The sequence below is a fragment of the Bos javanicus genome, chromosome 4 (genome assembly GCF_032452875.1).
Source record: "Bos javanicus breed banteng chromosome 4, ARS-OSU_banteng_1.0, whole genome shotgun sequence".
Taxonomy (NCBI): Eukaryota; Metazoa; Chordata; class Mammalia; order Artiodactyla; family Bovidae; genus Bos; species Bos javanicus.
In genome coordinates this window covers 68,972,986-68,992,437 of record NC_083871.1, presented here as the reverse complement: position 1 = coordinate 68,992,437, position 19,452 = coordinate 68,972,986, and the positions used below count along the sequence as shown (strand labels likewise).

The following is a 19,452-nucleotide window of genomic DNA, read 5'->3' as shown; positions in this document are numbered from 1 at the left end:
ATCCTTCACTGTGAATCTAGTATGCAGTTTTGTTGGCAGCTACCATGAATCCTTCACTGTGAATCCCCCAACTGAAGAGAGATAATTTTGATATAGACATTTTTTTTCTGATGAGCTTTTTAGTTTTTGTTCTCAGAAGGATCTGTGATTTTCAGAGGAGCTATGTGGAATGGTGCATCACCGTGACTTTGATTTCCTTTTACCTGATGGCTGATAATGTTGAGCATCTTTAACATGCTTGTTGGCTGTTTGTATATTTTCTTTGGGAAAATACCTATGTCTCTTGGCCATTTTAAAATAGAACTATTTGTCCCTTGCCAGATAGATGACTTAAAAGATCTTTCCTCCCATCTGTGGGTTGTGTTTTCATTCTTTTTGGTGGTATCTTTTGCAGCACAAAGTTTTACATTTTGATGAAGTCAGACTTACCTATCCTTTTTCTTTTGTGTGTGTGTGTGTGTGTGTGTGTGTGTGTGTGTGTGTTTTTCATTTTTCTATTTTACCTATCCTTTTTCTTTGCTTGCACTTTTGGTGCCACATCTCAGAAACCATTGATTTATCTAAGGTAGCTCTAGCTTTTAATTTAGGTCTTTGGTCCATTTTGAGTTAATTTTTGGATATGGAAAAGAGTAACATTTTTGTGGGCATTCTTGTCCATTATGGTTTATTACAGTATATTGAATATCCCTGTAGTATACAATAGCACTTTGTTGTTTATCCATTCTATACATAATAGTTTGCATCTGTTAGTCCCAAACTCCCAATCCAGCTCCCCTCTCCCTCCTATGGCAACAAGTCTGTTCTCTGTGAGTCTGTTTCTGTTCCATAGATGAGTTTTATTTGTGTCATATTTTAGTATTTGTCTCTTTCTGACTTCACTTAGTATGATAATATCTACGTCCATCCGTGTAGATGCAAATGGCCACTCTTTTTATGACTGGAAATTGCAACCCACTCCAGTATTCTTGTCTGAAAAATTCCATGGATAGAGGAACCTACGGTTGCAGAGAGTCAAACTTGACTGAGCAACTGAGCACTACTACATATTGTATTGTGTGTGTGTGTACATATATAGTGTGTATATATACAGTAGAATATATATATTTATAATATATATTATATATTCTCTTGTGTGTGTATATATACATCACCTTTATCTGTTCATCTGTCAGTGGACATTTAGGTTGTTTCCATGTCTTGTCTATTGTAAACAGTGCTGCTGTGACTATAGGGGTGCATGTATCTGAGAAAAGTGACAATTGAAAAGTAATAGAGATCTTATAAAATTATTTTCCTTTTTAAAAATATCTTTATAGTTATAAATTCAGTTGATATTCCTTCACTGACATATTACAGGAAATGGATGTTTGTTGTTGTTCAGTTGCTAAGTTGTGTTCAACTCTGTGACTCCATGGACTGCAGCACACCAGGCTTCCCTGTCCTTCACTGTCTCCCGGAGTTTGCTCAAACTCAGGGAAGTTTGGAGGAGTTTGAATAGTAACATCTCATGAAAAGAGGATGTTGACCAGTATTAATAATACAGAGTTATGAGGGATAAAGATAAACATTTATTTAAAACTTTATGTAATAGTTACCCAGAGTTATTGGTACTCTGTTCTTATGTGTTGGTTTTGGCCTTAGCAGATGTTTCTTAAAGGATGGTTTTGAGCTAAAGTAATAATTATCAACTTAGTAAAAGTTCTGTTAGGTGGTAGATCTTTGTTACTAGTTCCTGAATGGCTCAGTGGTAAAGAATCTGCCTGCCACTGTAGGAGATACGGGTTTGATCCCTGGGTCAGGAAGGTCCCCTGGAGAAAGAAATGGCAATCCATTCTAGTATTCTTGCCAGGGAAATTCCATGAACAGAGGAGCCTTGTGGGCTATAGTCCATGGTGGGGGGGTGGGGGGTGGCGGTTGTTGCAAAGAGTTGGACATGACTAAGCACCTAAACAAACAATGATATCTAAATTATTTCAATTAATAATTCCTGGCAAAGGTTGAGAAATGCTGACTATCTGAATCCTAATGATTCAAATGGTGTAACTAGGTGCATATTGATGGTTTGATCACAATTGCAGTTTTTATTGTGGTTGAATACATATAATGTAAAATTTGCCATCTTAACTTGGCAAAACTTAACTATGTATTATTTTGTAACACATGGTTCTATAGCAGTAAGTACAGATGACCCTTAAACAACGTGGAGGTTAGGGGTGCCAGCCCTCTGTGCAGTTAAAAATCTGAGTATAACTTATCGGTCCCCTGTATCTGCACTTTCTCCTATATCCATGGCTCCACATTCGAGGATCCAGCCAACTGCAGATCATGTAGTACTGCAGTATTTACTACTGAAAAAGTCCCACATATAGGTGGATCTGCGCAGTTCAAATCCTTATCGTTTGGTGGTCAACTGTATATTCATATTGTTGTGCAACCAATCTTAAGAACTCTCTTCATCTTGACAAAACAGAAACTCTATTAAATGGCAATTCCTTTCTTCCCTCCGCTTCAGCCTGTCAGCTGTCAAATTTGATTATTCTAGTACCTAGGGCTTCCCTGGTAGCTCAGCTGGTAAAGAATTCACCTACAATGCAGGAGATCCTGGTTGGATTCCTGAGTCAGGAAGATTCCCTGGAGAAGGGATAGGTTACCCACTCCAGTATTCTTGGGTTTCCCAGGTTTCTCAGACGGTAAAGAATCTGCCTGCAATGTGGGAGATCTGTGTTTGATTCCTCCGTTGGGAAGATCCCCTGGAGGGCGTGGCAACCACTCCTGGAGAGTCCCCATGGACAGAGGTGCCTGGTGGCTACAGTCCTTGGGGTTGCAAAGAGTCGGACATGACAGATCAACTAAGCACAGCACAGCAGCAGATACCTCATATAAGGAGAATCATATATAGTGTTTATCTTTTTGTGGTGGGATTATTTCACTTAACATATGTCTTCAAGATTCATTTATGTTATAACGTGTTAGAATTTCCTTCCTTTTTAAGGCTAAATAATGTATGTGTACACCATACATTGTATGTATATGCCACATTTTGTTAATCCACACATCCATTGGTAGACATTTGAATTGTTTACACCGTTAGGCTATTGTGAATAATGTGGATATGACCATAAGTGTACCAATACATCTATTTGAGTTCCTGTTTTCAGTTCTTTTGGACATAAACCCAGAAATGGAATTGTTGTATCATATAGTAATTGTATTTTTATGATCATGATTGTGTTTTGAATTTAGTATGATTTTAATGTATCTTATTGTCTAAGAGATTAGTTAAACTCGTGATATGCTTTGATAAGGCAATGGCACCCCACTCCAGTACTCTTGGCTGGAAAATCCCATGGATGGAGGAGCCTGATGGGCCACAGTCCATGGGGTTGCTAAGAGTTGGACACAACTGAGCGACTTCACTTTTACGCGTTGGAGAAGGAAATGGCAACCCACTCCAGCGTTCTTGCCTGGAGAATCCCAGGGACAGGGTAGCCTGGTGGGCTGCTGTCTATGGGGTCGCAGAGTTGGACATGACTGAAGCGACTTAGCGGCAGCAGCAGCATGCTTTGATAAAAAACAAGAATATTTTTATACACTAGATTTTGAATTGAGCATCCTGTAAGAAGTTTTGGGTTTCAAGTAGGGCTTCAGTTTACTGTAATATATTTCCTTTGCTTAAAAACCAGTTTGCACTAGAAAGAGCATTATGCTGATGGGTCTAAAGGTATATGAACAAGTAGGTGGCTTAGACCTTTGTAGATTAAAATTCTATTGAAAATATTTTAAGGAAAATTTAATTATTTGCAATTGTTCATAAATACATTTCAGTGTGGTATTAAGCAGTTTTGTGAAAATACCTAGGTACTTATATTTTAAAACCTGCTATTCAGAATCCTTTTGAGTTGACAACTTTCAGTGCTAAAACTTGATTATTTTAAGTGAAAGCTTTCTAAACTAGAATACTAATAAATTTGAAGTTTATTAATTAAAAAATCAGTATTGAATGATGTCCTCACATTCTTTTAATGTATATAGTAAAGCTGTATGATGCAGTGTTGAAATCCTGTTGGATGTTTTTGGTTCTTGCCTGCCTTTCTCTTTTTTACCAGTAGCCTTTTTTTGTTGCTGGCAGTGAGCCTGTTAATAGCCTCATTTCCCTAATTTGTTGTATATAAGCTAGTATGGTTTGGAAATACCCAAGCTCAATGAATAAAATGGAGTAACTGTATTTGTGAGTGAAAACTTGGTCCTTTTGCGTGACAAGACTGCCAGGGACTATATTATATCAATGGACTCCTCAGATTTTATTACATACTTAACCTATTCTCTAAGTAGGTGGTTTCTTATTTCATGAACGTCTCATTATTCTATCTAGAATTCTACTCGAGTCCCTCTACTCTTTTATTCTGGTAGAAAATATAATAGAGTTATCCTTACCAAATTGTATATGGCTTAGAAAATATAAATTGCTTTTTAATCCCCTTGTCCACATTTTATCAGTTGGGTTAACAGGTCTGATAGGTTGGTCTGAATCTAGCACCTTTGCTTCAGACTCTACTGTTAGCTGATTCATGGAGGCAATAAATTGGTATAAGCTGTTCAGTTCAGTCGCTCAGTCGTGTCCAACTCTTTGCGACCCCACGAACTGCAGCACGCCAGGCCTCCCTGTCCAACACCAACTCCCGGAGTTCACTCAAACTCACGTACATCGAGTCGGTGATACCATCAAGCCATCTCATCCTCTGTCGTCCCCTTTTCCTCCCGCCCCCAATCCCTCCCAGCATCAGAGTCTTTTCCAATGAGTCAGCTCTTCGCGTGAGGTGGCCAAAGTACTGGAGTTTCAGCTTTATTGAGCATCAGTCCTTTCAAAGAACACCCAGGACTGATCTCCTTTAGAATGGACTGGTTGGATCTCCTTGCAGTCCAAGGGACTCTCAAGAGTCTTCTCCAACACCACAGTTCAAAAAGCGTCAATTCTTCGGCGCTCAGCTTTCTTCACAGTCCAACTCTCACATCCATACATGACTACTGGAAAAACCATAGCCTTGACTAGATGGACCTTTGCTGGCAAAGTAATGTCTCTGCTTTTGAATATGCTATCTAGGTTGGTCATAAACTTTCCTTCCAAGGAGTAAGCATCTTTTAATTTCATGCCTGCAGTCACCATATGCAGTGATTTTGGAGCCCAGAAAAATAGCTATTACTAGGGGAAAAAAAAAAGTAGTTACGAGATTTTTGGCTCCATTAATACATTTGGCACCAGAAGGTTGTATTTTATTATAAATATCTCTTGAATGATTTCTAAATGTAGAATATGAAGAGACCTTTCATTATGTTTTTATTTTCTTAAATAGCATTTCAAAATTAAAAAAATTAATATATTTTATATATATGAGAAAATTTTGTTCACTATCTTATATGTAGTTGTTTAAGCCGATTCATGTTTCAGGTATTGTTACTGGAAGGCCTAAATCTGGCAGCCAGAGTAATGTGGCACAGAATCACAATTTACCTGTATACATATTAAGCTTAGCAGATTCAGCTATGCATCATCTTCCCTCTTTGTATGCTTAGATTTTAAAACTGGATTTTAGTTAAAGACTTTTAATTTTTGAAGTATACGAAGTACTTGTCCAATATTCCTCAGCTTCTCAATCTACTATTAGATTACTAATCCTGTTTTTCTTTTGCTCAAGTATAGCCTAAGAGAATCATTTGCCAACAGAAGTGTTTTCTCAGGTGAAGCACATGGGCGGGGGAGAGTGGGGAGCCTTGTGTTACCCCACCCCCCGACCCATTTCAGGAGGGGATAATTGTCAGAGTAACCGCGTGTTCTGCCATCTTCACCCTTGTTGATGTAGCAGCAATGTGCAAGTCTGTAAAGTGACCACTGGGTGCAGGCATGGAAATCCAAACCAGCATTTTGGTTTTGATCCCAACTCAGATGTACAGGGTTTTCAGCAGGCTATCTTGATAATCTGTTCATCAGGTAGTATATATTAAAAAAAATTAATCTGATTATTTTACAACAGGGTTTTTGAGACTTGTAGTTTGGTGCATTGCTTTGCTTTTAACACGGTTTTCCAGTTGAATTTTCTCATGTATTTGCCAACAAAATGCACACGTAAACCTCATAGATATTGCTGGTTTTCCTTTAATTTCTACATATTGTACAGTGGATGTATATTGTCAAAGATCCTGCCTGTCTTACACACTAGTAGGTATTTAATGAGAATAATAGGAAAAGTAATATAGTCTTAAGATTTTTTGAAAGTGGCCCATGTATGGATGATAAAAATGCAGTAAAGTTACCTACATATAGGTCAGAAGTCTATTGATCTTCATTTGTTCACACACTCTGGTGTGGTACACTCTCCATTCCACTGAATATTGCTTTTTATTTCAAGGTAAGACTTAGTCCACAGTGAAATACTCTGTAAAAACAAATTACTTTCAAAATTCTATTTACAGGAAAACCTGATAACAACAGAAGTAAAGTTTTTTAAAGTAAAATCTTACTTCCTTTATACAGTGCTTGATTAAATTGAGGGACTTCTGTTTGGTTTCACTTTTTCTCAAAGTTGCAAAAATTGTTCTTTGCCTAGGAAGATGAGAAGGTGCCCACTGCTCCTGATCCTCCAAGTCAGCATTTACGTGGGCATGGAACAGGCTTTTGCTTTGATCCCAGGTAAGTTCTCTTTTTTCTGTGTAGAATTGGGATTACCAGTGGTTCTCAAGGTATGGTCCTTGAAAGTTAGAAATGTGTATGATTCAGACCTCCTGAACCCAAAATTCTTGTTGTGGGGCCCAGCAATATGTATTTTAGTGTGCCCGTGCAGATGGTGCTGATACATACAGTCCTTTGAGAGCCAGTGCTGTAAACTTTAGTTGTTAAACTGAGTGAGCGCTGTTGGGAAATTACAAGCTCAATTAATCTTTATAGTTTTACAAAAGGCATATTCTGTTAGTTAACAATTGAAGAATTCTTGTCACTGAGCCTCATTTCACATAATTGTATTTTTTCGATTTGATGAGAAAAGGTTTTTGTCAATCTAGTTGTAAAATAAATTTAGCAGCTTTATAAGTGGGTTACACAGTTGTCAATAGCAAGCTTCTAGGACCAAGAAAGAGAGGTTCCTGGAGTAACTGAAGAGTTTCAAGGTAAGCTGATACTGATATTAACTAGATAAATGCAGTCTTGCCATATCTGAAGATTATTGCTGTTAGAAATCTTATCAGACATGTAATTCTTTCATTTTATTTCCTCAAGCTTTGATGTTCAGAAGAAATGTCCACTCTGTGAATTAATGTTCCCTCCCAACTATGATCAGAGCAAATTCGAAGAACATGTTGAAAGTCACTGGAAGGTGTGCCCAATGTGCAGCGAGCAGTTCCCTCCCGACTATGACCAGCAGGTGTTTGAAAGGCATGTACAGACCCATTTTGATCAGAATGTTTTAAATTTTGACTAGTTACTTTTGTATTAGGAGTTAATAATACAGTTTAACAGTTAAAAAAAAAAAATCACCTCAAATAGAGCACTAAGACCACAAGGTGTCGCTTCCATGTACCCTCTAGCGTACTTTTTGACCAAGAGCTACTTTGAGTTTGGTGTTACTGGGGTCAGGGTCAGTCTTTGGCTTAACACTATCAATAAATGTAATTTTAACCTCTGTTAATCTTACCTGCTTAGGAAATTCTTGTGTGTTTGTATATTTATTTCCCATTTTGCAAAATTATATGAATGAAGGAAATAGGGATTATTTTAGTGTTACCACATTGAAAAAAAAATGTATAGTGTTATTTAGCAGAATATTTACAAGATTGTTGACCTTGTTGCTTAAGCATGACTTAAAAATTATGTAGTAAAAAGAATTTATCATAAGTCTTGCAAAGTAATTCTTTGAATACAGAAACTTCATAATTTAGCCCATGAAAAAAATTTTTAACCCTCTTTAGAAAGGGAGCTGCATGTAGAATGAGATCATATGTTTGCAAGATTGCAGTGATAGCAACTGTCCTTTTATATTTGAGATGTTTGCTTTAGGAATTAATAGAAAGCATATTTTGCTAATTTTATGACTGAAAAACTTTAGAATACCTGAATAATTATTTTAAAGCCATCCTAAAGTTGTATTTCTGTCTGATGGGGAAATGGAACAAGATATGTTGGTGTAATTGTTTTATATTAAATGATCTACTGAACAGTGGTGGTTGTGGCATAAAAATCACAGAAAATGTATTTTTTTCCCCTCATTTTCCTGATAAGAGTGTAACTTTAAAAAAATGTTCTCAGTAAGTGATTAAACATGTAATGCATAAACCCAAATCAAACTAATGTATTTTTTATGTCTTTGATGTGTATAGTATTGACATTAAAGTGGACACATTTTTAGAGGTATGTAATTTCACTCAAATCTATTTGTGATCATCTTGAATGTCTTTTTGGTCCTGGGTCTTGAATTTTCTGAAATATAGTACTCTTTTAGAATATAAATGTTAAGAATTTAAAATACAGACTTTTTGATTTTTCTTTTTGTAGTTACTAAAATACTTAAGCTTGTCTTAAGCATACTAGTTACCTAAGATATTATGAAGTGCTATATGTAAGTTGTATATACACCATCTGACTTGTATTTGTGTATCATTGAACTCCTTTAAAAGGTTTGAGTCTGGGGCAAAACAGTATTAGGCAGTCAGGTGCCAGATGTTAGGACATGGCAGATCTGGGATGCTGTTGTGAGGAATCCATGTTTTAAGCTTCAGGATAGGTTATATAGGCTAAGCAGAATATATTCAGGTAAAATATGTTCAACAGTAGGAACAGTTAATAATTGTAGACCATGCTAACCTAAAAGTATACTTTGAATAGTATAGACTACTCACTACCAGTGAAATGAAATTGTTCATACTAACCTATTTTTAGGTAGCTTCTAGCCCCAGGCTTTGTAAGTAGTTTACTATTGATAGAAAAAACAATGTGATTCATGCAAAACACCGATGACATCTACATGCGTCAGCTGAATCCAAAAACTGGGCACCCTAAAAGCAAGGTACTAAATGGATATTCGTTTCTGTGGCAAACTGGATACTGGCCTTGATAATGGATGCTAATGAAAATAAAGAGCCATGTTTATTTTGGGTCAGAGGCAGTTTATTTTAAATGTGATTTCATTTACAAGCAGCTTTTCTTGACAGGAATTTTATTTAGTTGCCTTCAGTTCTAAAACAAACCTCTGTTGCTTTCAAACTTAATGTGCTCTGTCCCGAACAAAACATATGAAAATATAATTTAAAGCACAGTTTTCACAGACACAATACAATACATTCACTATACACGGTATAACAAAATATTCCCATCCTTACCTGTTTAGTAATACTGTCACAATGAATAAGTAAATAGAAACTGGAATTTGTTTTATAGTTGAAAGAAATCTAACATGCACAATGACTAATGACTGTTTAGCTGTTGAACTACTGACCCAGCCTACAAGTTTCTTGCACTAGAAGGAGCAAAGCTAGATGATAATTGTTGGCCTAAAAAAATTTTGGTCAATTATAGGTAGATATGAAATAGCCAAGTAGGGCCTTCTTATGCACCAACTATTTGCTTCTCACGTCTGGATCACCCTTTAACACAAGGGTAACACTGTACGTTCAGGACCAAGACTACTCTTAAGAGATCCAAGGAAATTTTTAGAGGGCAGTGTCTTTATAAATACTTTTAATTCCCTCATTATGAGGGATTCACAACTTAATGATATAGAAGCTTACCCATCTGGCTAACAGAATTATCTTCCTTTCAGAACATCTGAAAAATTGAGGAGGGACACCTGCTTCCTCCCATCTGTAAGACTCAACAAATGCAAACACAGGAAGAAAGTTATTTTTTATAAGCATTTCGAGTTTGATTTTCACCACTTTTGTGGGCAGTTAGCCATCTCAAAGCAATTTTTATTGCATAATTAGGCAATTGGTAAACTCATGTTTAAGGAATAGCACTTGGGAGAAATGAACACTCAAGGCATGATGGCATTGTTGGTAAGAAAAACTTCAGGAATGGTCCAGACGTAGTTACACTCTTAACGGGTCTTGTATTAGTCACTCTTTGACCACCTGCTGCAATAAGCACTTAATTGTCAATAAGGCTCAATTTCATATTTCAGCAAAATGTCTTATAAAGCTAAACAGACGTTTCCAATGAGAATACAGACATCTACAATGTGATGGAAAAAAGTGCTTTTAAAAAAATTCTAAAAACACAATGAGCATGAACAGGTGATGGGGTCTTAATAAAATGTTCCTGTTTGAAACGTGTTTGGAATTTTCTTATTTGCAACCCACAGGTTCGTTGGGCAGTGGTTGCAAGAATTGGCAACACATAAAACATTAATCTGTTGGCAATAGAGAACTACAAAGTGCTTTAAAACTTCACCTAAAGATGAAGATAGAACTAAATTTTACACACAAAAAATTTGCACTTAAGTATTTCAAAGTGTTTCCTAACAGATTTAAGGGAAAAGTATTTAACTAAACTAGTATCTTGGTCCACAGATATCAATAGGCATAAATTGAATCCCTTGCACCCAGCAGGCACTCAATGAATGTTAAACTAATGAGTGAACTGAATAGACTTTTGTACAAAAATGCTATTTTATAACTCTAACATGATAAGTCAGATGGCAAGATTTTCAGCCTTTTAAAGGGCAAAAGGATTTGCACAATAATATAAAACACAGAAAGCACACCCTTTATGTATGTTATTTAAATATGAAAATACTTTTAGCATATTATGTTAAACATTCTTATTTATATTTCCATTACCTAAAGTCTTTCTACTCACAAGTACTAACTCCATTATGTAAGGCATGGTAACCAGTTGGATAATGAAGGTATTATTTTGGTTTTGAACACAATGAGTTGATGTGTTGAAAACTTCAATCACATTATAATCTTGGGGGAAAAAAAACCTCAGTGCCTAGCCCCTCCTCCCCCCTCCCCAGTTGATATCACTGCAATACAACTAAACAATATGCAACATGCCCTCAATTTTAATCTTGGTTTGGGGAAAATGTGCTGAAGAACCTAGAGCTTTTTGTTTTGTTTAGCACCTTATATCAAAGTAATGAAAATGGGTATGATGATTACATGTGCAAATGTACAAAATCATTAACTCTACAAAGATACATCATTCCAAAATTACAGAAAAAATTTAAAGCATGCATTTAATTCTTTAAAGGGTTGCTGAATGCTTCCCCTGAAAAAAGGTGGCTGTTTTCAAAATCAGCAACTGCTGGTGAGGATTTCTTGGCACAGTTACGACCAGCATGTTATTGCTGCATCTTCCTGATAATCTCAGCCGACACCGGGGGATGGAAATTGATTGTGTGATGCCGCAGGCCCTGAGCTGTCTTGTAACTCTTACCACAACGACATTTGAATGGTTTACGGACACGAATCTGTGTTCTGTGACCATTCTTAGCATGGTACTTTATGCCATTCACATTCTGTGGAGAAGACAAAAATATCATCTGTTAAATGGTGTCACCCAATTGTCTGATGGGGGAAAACCTTAGTGTGGGTCTGACTGCAATTGGACCTCTCTCAGATGGCAACTGTATACAGAATAGGCTTTCGTTAACGCCAGTTGTGACCAAAGCAGTCCAGTGTGTTCACCATGGTCTGTGCCCCAAGGCCATTTCAGGTAGGCTTCAGTTACTCTGAAAGTACTGAGTTTGAGTTTTACATAAAATACATAGTTAAGACTCATGGACTGTACAGGCATAGTTTTGTCTGAAGAATGTTGCCAGTGAACAATTATGTAAATCTATCCAAGATAGCGAAAACAAAAAAATCTAAAGAAAACAAAGGTTAGGGTAATAAAAGTTCAAGATGTATAAATTCTTGACTGGAAACTCAGCATGTCTTGCTCCCAGCCAATCATGCTAATTCCTACCTTAGAGAATTTTTGTTCTTTTTCTACTCTGCATTAAGCCTGTATCTCTGCCCGTTTAAATCCTGCCCCAGTACAGTTGTGTGTTGTTAAGCACCTGTGGGCAGACAGGACTCTGCTTTTATTTATGTACTACATTCCAAACATATATTGAACTTTGAAAATGTCAGTTTATGAAATTCTTAGCAGCAGAAGACTTCTGAACTTCAAATTGGCATATAAATCCTAAATGATACATGAAGTATCTGCATGCTATCTGGATTTCTGTTCGTTGGTTTTGCTAGTTCACATTGCACATTCTATTTAAGACGTCATGCCTAGAATCACTATAGATTTAACCAAATTACTTTTCCTTTATCCCAATTAAATGGCAAGTAAACAGACTCGGGGCATTTAGTAAACTGATGGAAGATTTATGGAAGAACAAACGGCAGAGGTGGTACTGGAACATAGATCTCCACTTTCAGGTCAGCTACTGTCAGGTTGAGCAGTAGGGGGAAAGAAGAAAAGGCTTGAGTTGTTGAGCATCGATCACCGGAAGAGTGGGCTATTTTTCAAAGTATTACCTGAGTGTAGGCCCATTGAGCCCAGTCCTATGCCCAACTAAAGGATTCCAACATAACCATCTTCTATTTCATAGGATGCCCTTGTCGAGCTCCCAAAGAAAAGGAACAAACTGCTGTTGTTTAATGAGCATCAAGCACAGTGCCTGGCACAGAGTAGATGCTCCACAAGTATCTGAGCGAATCTGTTAGAACATGCTTCATTCTGGAAGAAATTGAGAGATTTGCCATGAAACAAAATGTGTTCAGTGGTTATCACTATATTTCCCTATTGGAGATGCACCGTGCACATTAATTCTTTTCAAAAGTCCTATGGAAGAGAATCCTTTTGACACTGTGGAACCCAGGGGCGACAGATAGCAACCAGTTGTCTATGCTTAAAAAAATCTTGTAGGCTGTCTGGTGAGTTGAAGCTCAAGGACAGACAAAACTTCTTCCCTGAAGGCCCAGCTGTCAGCCTTCTGCCCCTTCAGCCCTTGTGGGTCTTGCATTAGTTCCTGCATGCAGGGTGAGGAAGCCCTTCACTTTGCCTTCTAGAGGCATGCCAGCAACTAGGAGATTGCCGTGGTAGGGTGTGGAGAGAGCAGTGACCGTGCAGAATCCGACCCATTAAGAGAGACCAACCCCTTGCCGCTCCAGCTATCCCACCAGGAGCCCAGGCACGTGGGTAAAGAAGCCAACCTGTGCATCTAGCCCCCAGCTAGTACCCCACTGCAGTGGCATGAGAGACCCAGGTGAGAGCCACTAGGGCCAACATACAAAGATAAGCGTTGTCTATCAGCCCAATAGTTAATGGAGTACCTCAGGGTTGTTGCCTCCTGTGGATGAGGAGTTACTAAAACATTTCACAGGGAACTTGTAAGAAGGATCATTATAAATCCAGGTACCCCTGTGTGTTTAGCAACTCCAACAGGACCAGAACTTAAGATACTCCATCCAGGCTGAGGTGGTTTTTTTTTTAAATAAGTGAGGCAAGGTGTGAAACTAGAAATTGCTAAAGCCATGAGAAACCTGTCCAGTGTGAATCCAGATCTGGAGTTCAGCAGGGGAAGGTCATGTGCAGGGTTGAGGTGATTCCAATAGGGTCTGTGGTCCGTACCCAGCTTGAATGTAAATGCTGTGTTGTGTGTGGCTGTGGGACTAATATACATCAACTTTACTACTCTGGAAAAATCAGGAAGCCGGCTACATGTGTGGAAACATGGCAGCTCTGGGTTGACCAAAGGGCCTAAAATAAACTACCTTACCAACTCTCTCTCTCTCTTGCTGTGACTTAAAATGTTCACAAGTGTCATGGGACAACCTTATCAGAGATGTTAGTTATATCTCTAATCAGATGTAACATTTCCCTATCTGTTCATTCACAGATAACTATGGGAACTTCACTTTCCAAAACTCCAAAGCTTTGCTGAAACTCAGTTCTAACTGCAGAGATCCTGAAATGAGTTTGGTCTTTCAAAAATATTCACAATGACAAAAATAAATGTCAGACAACTTGAAATTCTTATTAAATCCTCTGATCCCTGAAAAGGAGAAAGAGGATTAAGCTCTTACATGGCAAGGCACATCACTAACGGAACTTTTCCTCATGCCGAGGACTTGATATCTACTGTCTTATTCAGCACTCAGGTTTTAACTAAAAACTGACACTCAGAGAAGCTGACTTGACCAGATCACGAAGCTGAAAAATTCTTAAAAGTTGGGAAGGACTGGGACACTCAGTCTAGAGAAAACTGTCTATGACTTACAGTGATCTGACCCAGGAAGGGGCACGGCATAAGGTACAGAGGAGGACCTGAGGTGGCACTGGTTCTCTTCCATGCCAGGCACTCCCTGCCTGCTGAGGGAACTGACCCAGTCGAACAACAGAATTCTACTCCGAATCAAATCATGAGAGCTAAAGTTAGGACACCACACACTGGGCCACCATGCCTTAACTATTTGATGTCTGTCGGTATTCAGGCTTGTGTAAGTACAATATGTAATGTGTACCATATAAAATCCTAACTTTCAGTGTCCTGTGAACCTTTATGTCCTACACAAAGGAGAGGATGAAGTCATTTGGGTATCTGATGTGGAAGAAAGATGAAAAAACCAAAGCTGGGCTTGGAGATGGTGAAAGTGTTAGTTGCTCTGTCGTGTCCGACTTTTTGGGACCCCATGGCCTGTAGCCCGCCAGACTCCGCTGTCCGTTGGATTTTCCAGACAAGAACACTGGAGTGGGTTGCCATTTAAGTTAAAGTCAAAACAGTGAAGGCATGTGGAGCAGCATGGTGACACCCCACCTGCCCCAGAGACGGCACTGCCAGTCTTCCTCTGTCACACTTGACATGGCAGCACATGGGATGTCCAGGGCAAGTCAGGTGGGAACCAGGTCTTTTCCTCCCATGGTTATTACTGTAATCTGTGTTCAGTGTAGGTAATTGTAGACATTGAGAAAGTAGAAGCATAAGAATGTACAACAGAATCATAGTTTAACATCTGAGGTATTTCAGTATTTTTTGCTGTGTATGTATGTGTGTGTAAGTGTATATATATAAATACACACACATACAGATTGGATTCCCTCATCAACATTTTTTGAAAATAGCATAAATTTCCAGGAAAATTATGGAACTGAAGAAATTTGGACATTTTTAAAAGCTCTATTTTCTGCCAAGTTTTATCCAGAAAGGTCAGTTATGCTCCCACCAGGGCTTCTAGGGGGACCCTCAGGAGAGGCAAGGAGATTTAGATCCACTGAAGGGGAGAAAGGCTCAAGTGTCCTCCTTGGGAAAATCTGGAGCTACATGTGTGCTTGACTGTGTATCTACACAGATGCCAGAGACCAAGCTTGCTTTATGCTGCTGAAATGCTGTGTTCTCTGTGTAGCCGAGGACTCTCAGAGAAACTCTGTGCAGAACCAAGGTGGATGGAATCAGTTGTGCTCCTGGCCTGGAATGTCTGCGAGGAGCACAGAAGAATGAATCATGTTGTGGCTTTGGGGTTCCGTTGGTCAGTGGGGAGCCCACATTGCCCCCCTCTTCCCCCATGCATTTTGTCTTTGTCCCTTTATCCTTAGGGTATTTACTTAATGTTCTGGACGTGAGCTACATGCAGAAGGGTCTTTGAGCTGTAAGCACTTGGGCTAATAAGATCGTAAGGGCTCTGCCAGTCGTGTGAACAAATGAGGTAGAAAGGTCAGATGATAGAACTTCAGGATGAGGGGGAACTTCAGTCTGGGAAGCTGGTAAGGGCTCCCACAAACATTTGAGCTGTGCTTTGAGAAATGGGAATGAAATGAGGAATGCTGACAGAGGAGGGAAAGGGGGCATTTAGAGGCGAAAGAATTAACATGGGAAACCACTGTACTGCTCCTCCTGTGCCCTACTCTATATGAAGTCTGGGGAGTTGGATGCTCATCTTCTCTCAGTTCTGCAAATGCCAGTGAAATGGTGAGAAGAGCTGATCCTGAGGCAGTGCCCAAGAGCCTTGTGGATGAGAAACCCCCTGCCAATAGGCAGGGCAAGGAATGAGACAGGTCTGAAGGTAGCTGTGGGGATGAACAAGATGGCAGCCCTTGTGGATTCTGCCTGACACCACAGTGCACTAGCTCATTATGCCCTCCTCTCACCAAAATCTAATCCAACAACCATGCAGTAAATAAGATGAAATAATTACACTAGAGAACACCACTGCCCTGCAGCCAGTAACTTCCCAGGAGAAAGAGTGAGACTAAAGAGTTAGGTAATATGACCACCTTTTCCTCAAGCAGCTGGTTAGGAGAAGTTATGCATTTGTTCCTGTCCCATGCACCATTACCTGGTATTCTGGCCCAGGAAAGGAAACTCACACTTCCCTCATGGAAATCACGACCACTAATTGCCACCCGTGTCATCTGCCAGTCTGTGGTACTGAAACAGGCAGCCTCTATAGCCCAAGTTTCATGCAATTTTCTTTAGGCCTTAGATGGAGAAAGAACACTCCCCCAAAGCCCTCATCGACCTAGATGCAAACAAACTGCAGGAAGGCAGAAACTACTGGAAATTCAAGAAAAATAGAAGCGAGAGAGTAATGACAAGAAAATAGAAATGACTAGGGGAAAGGGATGGAAAAACAAAATGAAGCCAGAGGTGGCAAAGACAGAAGGCTTCATCCTCTTTGGCCAAAATAAAGGGTGTAGCTTACATTCCCCTACCTCATTTTTTGTTTTTCAGTCAGTTGCGGTCTGGGTTATTACTTTGCTCCCTCTTTTAACTTAGCTGACGTGTAAGACACCCCTAAAACAGTGTTTGGACCCTTGAGAGAAGGCAGCAAGACAGCGGAGCACGGTGCACCAGCTCCCGAGAAGCATGGAGGGCAGGTAGGATACAAGAGCAGTGTCCTTGTCCAGCTTTCTCCATTTTCACATAGAGAAAGAAGAGAAAATCTCTTTCTGCAAGCAGAGCTGTCCTCTGGACAAAGTAGCTTCTTGAACAATCCCTTGGGCTCCTGGCTTCCTGAGGTAACCATTTCATTCTCTTCCTACCCCCACTCCACTACCACGATGCCTTCTGACCCACAGGAATGTACGTGTGCAGTAGGGACATGGCACAGTGCATCAGGACACACTTATGGGACCTCACATCTCCATCGTGGGGCTTCATCTGGACTGTCCATGATCAACATTTAATCGTGTTCAGAGTTGGTGAAACCCTGAGCCACTTACCTGCGATACATTTGTGTTTTATGCTTTAATATCAGGAGCAGGTATAAAGTACTGAAATAATCTTGTGTGTGTGTGCGTGCAGAGACATATTGAAGAGGGAATAATACAGGAAGTGCTTATGCTATCATATTTTTCAAGCCTTTCTTTAGAAATAGTCAATCTGCTGAGCTTTGGGGAAATTAGCATCTCATCACAGGCACCGAATCTGTTTTTGATTTTTAGTTTTTCACAGTTGGATTTAAAGAGCTGCTAATGCTTCATGGGAAAGTTTGCAGATTTGTTTTCTTGTAATGTCCTCTGGACCCGAATGTGTCGGTGTTTCTCAGTGTTTTGTCCCTTGGGAGTTTTTCTCAACAGAGAATTTAGTGCCCCTGGCTCCCCTGACACCCAGTCAGGCCTGCAGAGACACAGGTTTTGGCCGTCTACAGAGACTTTGCTGAAGCTATAGAGCTGATGGTTAGGTGTGAAAAATACCAAAGGCCCCCTTTTTCCTCATCTCTTCATGCCATTTGGGGGAAGTGGGCAAGGGCTTCCTCAGCTGGAAGAAAATACCCTACAACATTTTCCAAAAGAGCCCTGTGAACCGTCTGTAGGCTTTTAAGACTTCAAAGTGGTCTCTCTGAACCACCTGCAGAGGCAGCCACGGGGAAAAGTGTTTGGCAAACACATTTGATATTCTGCCTGATTTGACATGAATTTGAAGAATATCAAAAACATGATCCTCCCACAACAACAACAACAACAAAAATCTCCTGACCTATAGTTCCCGCACAGATCAGCAAAGGGAAAAACCCACCCAGAGACCAGAGCTAGCCCTGACCTGAGGGCGGCCACACACCCAATCAGCTCCACAGAGGGAAGCACCTCTCCCCAGACTTGACTGACACAGGGCTTGCCATCTTCCATCTGGTTACGCCAAGCGAGAGGGTATTTCTTTTACCTTGTATCTCTTTTTACATCCAGGAACCGGGCAGGCAAAAGGCTTCTCCTCCCCTCCGTTCATGCACATGGAGCTGAGGATGGCTTCAGAGCTGATGGCACTCTCTGTGGTCCAGGACTCGTCGCTATCTGACTCCTCATAATCCACCTCCTCCTCGTCGTATTCGCTGCCTGCAGGGCCAGAGCAGAAATCAAGGAGCGTCAGGAGCGTCCCTCTCGCCCTAAACCTAACCCTAGGACAGGAGGCATGGCAGTGAGGGGACAGGCAGCTCCGATTGCCCTGGAAGAGGACATCTAGGGCACTAAGGGACTGCAAGGGCATCTAGTCCCGAGGACAGCCCTGAGGGGGAGGGTATCTGTTTTCCCATCGGAGAGCCCAGGGCTCATGGTAAGGAGTTAGCTGTGCAAGAACGTGAATGCAATTCTTCAGCAAAGGTGACTGCAAAGATGCTGAAACCAAATATAACTGACCACGACAGACAAACCCCTGTCCCAACACACACACACGCACATACACACACACAGGATACACATGACACTCCAATGAACAGAATCCTGTCCCCTTAATTTTCCTGCTTTATCACCATAGTAAATACAAAAATCTGTGGGAGGGGGTTACATTTTACACTTATTAGGTATTTACACTTTAGTGGGAATTCATTTCAGATCTCTTCCTTTATAAGCTGAGCTGGGAAGACCACGAAGAAATGTGGCACTAAAGGGGGGTTTACCCCAAGCTAGGGAGGCAGGGGGCTGAAACACCCAGAGCTCTGAGGACACAATGTCATCATCAGAATGCAGGTCCAGCTAGAGGAAGACCCGACAATTCCCTACCACACCTGTCCCCAGCGAACAGCACCTGCCTTTCAGTACACACCACCTTTCCTGGGAGGGAGGGCCGGCTGAGCCACCGCAGCACAGAGCTAAGACGCATGTCGGGATCCCCTTGTACCCTGAGGTTAAGAGCTCTGCTCAGAACTGAATTAAAAATCTGCCTCACCAACTTCTGCTCAGCATGGAGGGGATGGAGAACCACTTCAACAAGCAACCCCCCCCCCTTTTTTTTAACGAGGTCTACAGCCATTTATGTGGAGTTTTTGCACAATACAATCCTGAAGGACATAATTCTACAGATCATAAACAGTGTAAAATAATATGTTGACAAGTTCTAATGCATTTACAAGCCTCGTGGAATAAATAGGAATTATAGCACAACATTAATAAGAATTATATGGTAGCAATTACAGTTGTGAAATTCATCCCCCAGGTGTGAAGCTAAATTGCAGCAGGGGCCTGCCTGGGTGCTCACCGTG

General features: G+C 40.1%; 2 protein-coding genes across 9 annotated transcripts in view; one reads left to right on the top strand and one right to left on the bottom strand.

The window, feature by feature from the left end:
• TAX1BP1 (Tax1 binding protein 1) overlaps positions 1-9,138 on the top strand; it is an 84,090-nt gene extending 74,952 nt beyond the window's left edge. For 6 of the 8 annotated variants that reach the window (XM_061414270.1, XM_061414269.1, XM_061414274.1 and 3 more), the window contains 2 exons: positions 6,603-6,685; positions 7,268-9,138. In XM_061414270.1, the coding sequence (XP_061270254.1) occupies positions 6,603-6,685; positions 7,268-7,469 (285 nt within the window). In that variant the 3' untranslated portion in view covers positions 7,470-9,138. Of the gene's footprint in view, positions 1-2,678; positions 4,226-6,602; positions 6,686-7,267 lie in introns of those variants that run through there. The other 2 variants (XM_061414277.1, XM_061414275.1) reach the window with 1 other exon arrangement.
• Positions 9,130-19,452, bottom strand: part of JAZF1 (JAZF zinc finger 1) — a 330,578-nt gene continuing 320,255 nt past the window's right edge. The window contains exons 4-5 of the mRNA XM_061414278.1: positions 18,141-18,310; positions 9,130-11,504 (exon numbers count right to left, since the gene is read on the bottom strand). Of these exons, the coding sequence (XP_061270262.1) occupies positions 11,328-11,504; positions 18,141-18,310 (347 nt within the window). The 3' untranslated portion in view covers positions 9,130-11,327. The remainder of the gene's footprint in view (positions 11,505-18,140; positions 18,311-19,452) is intronic.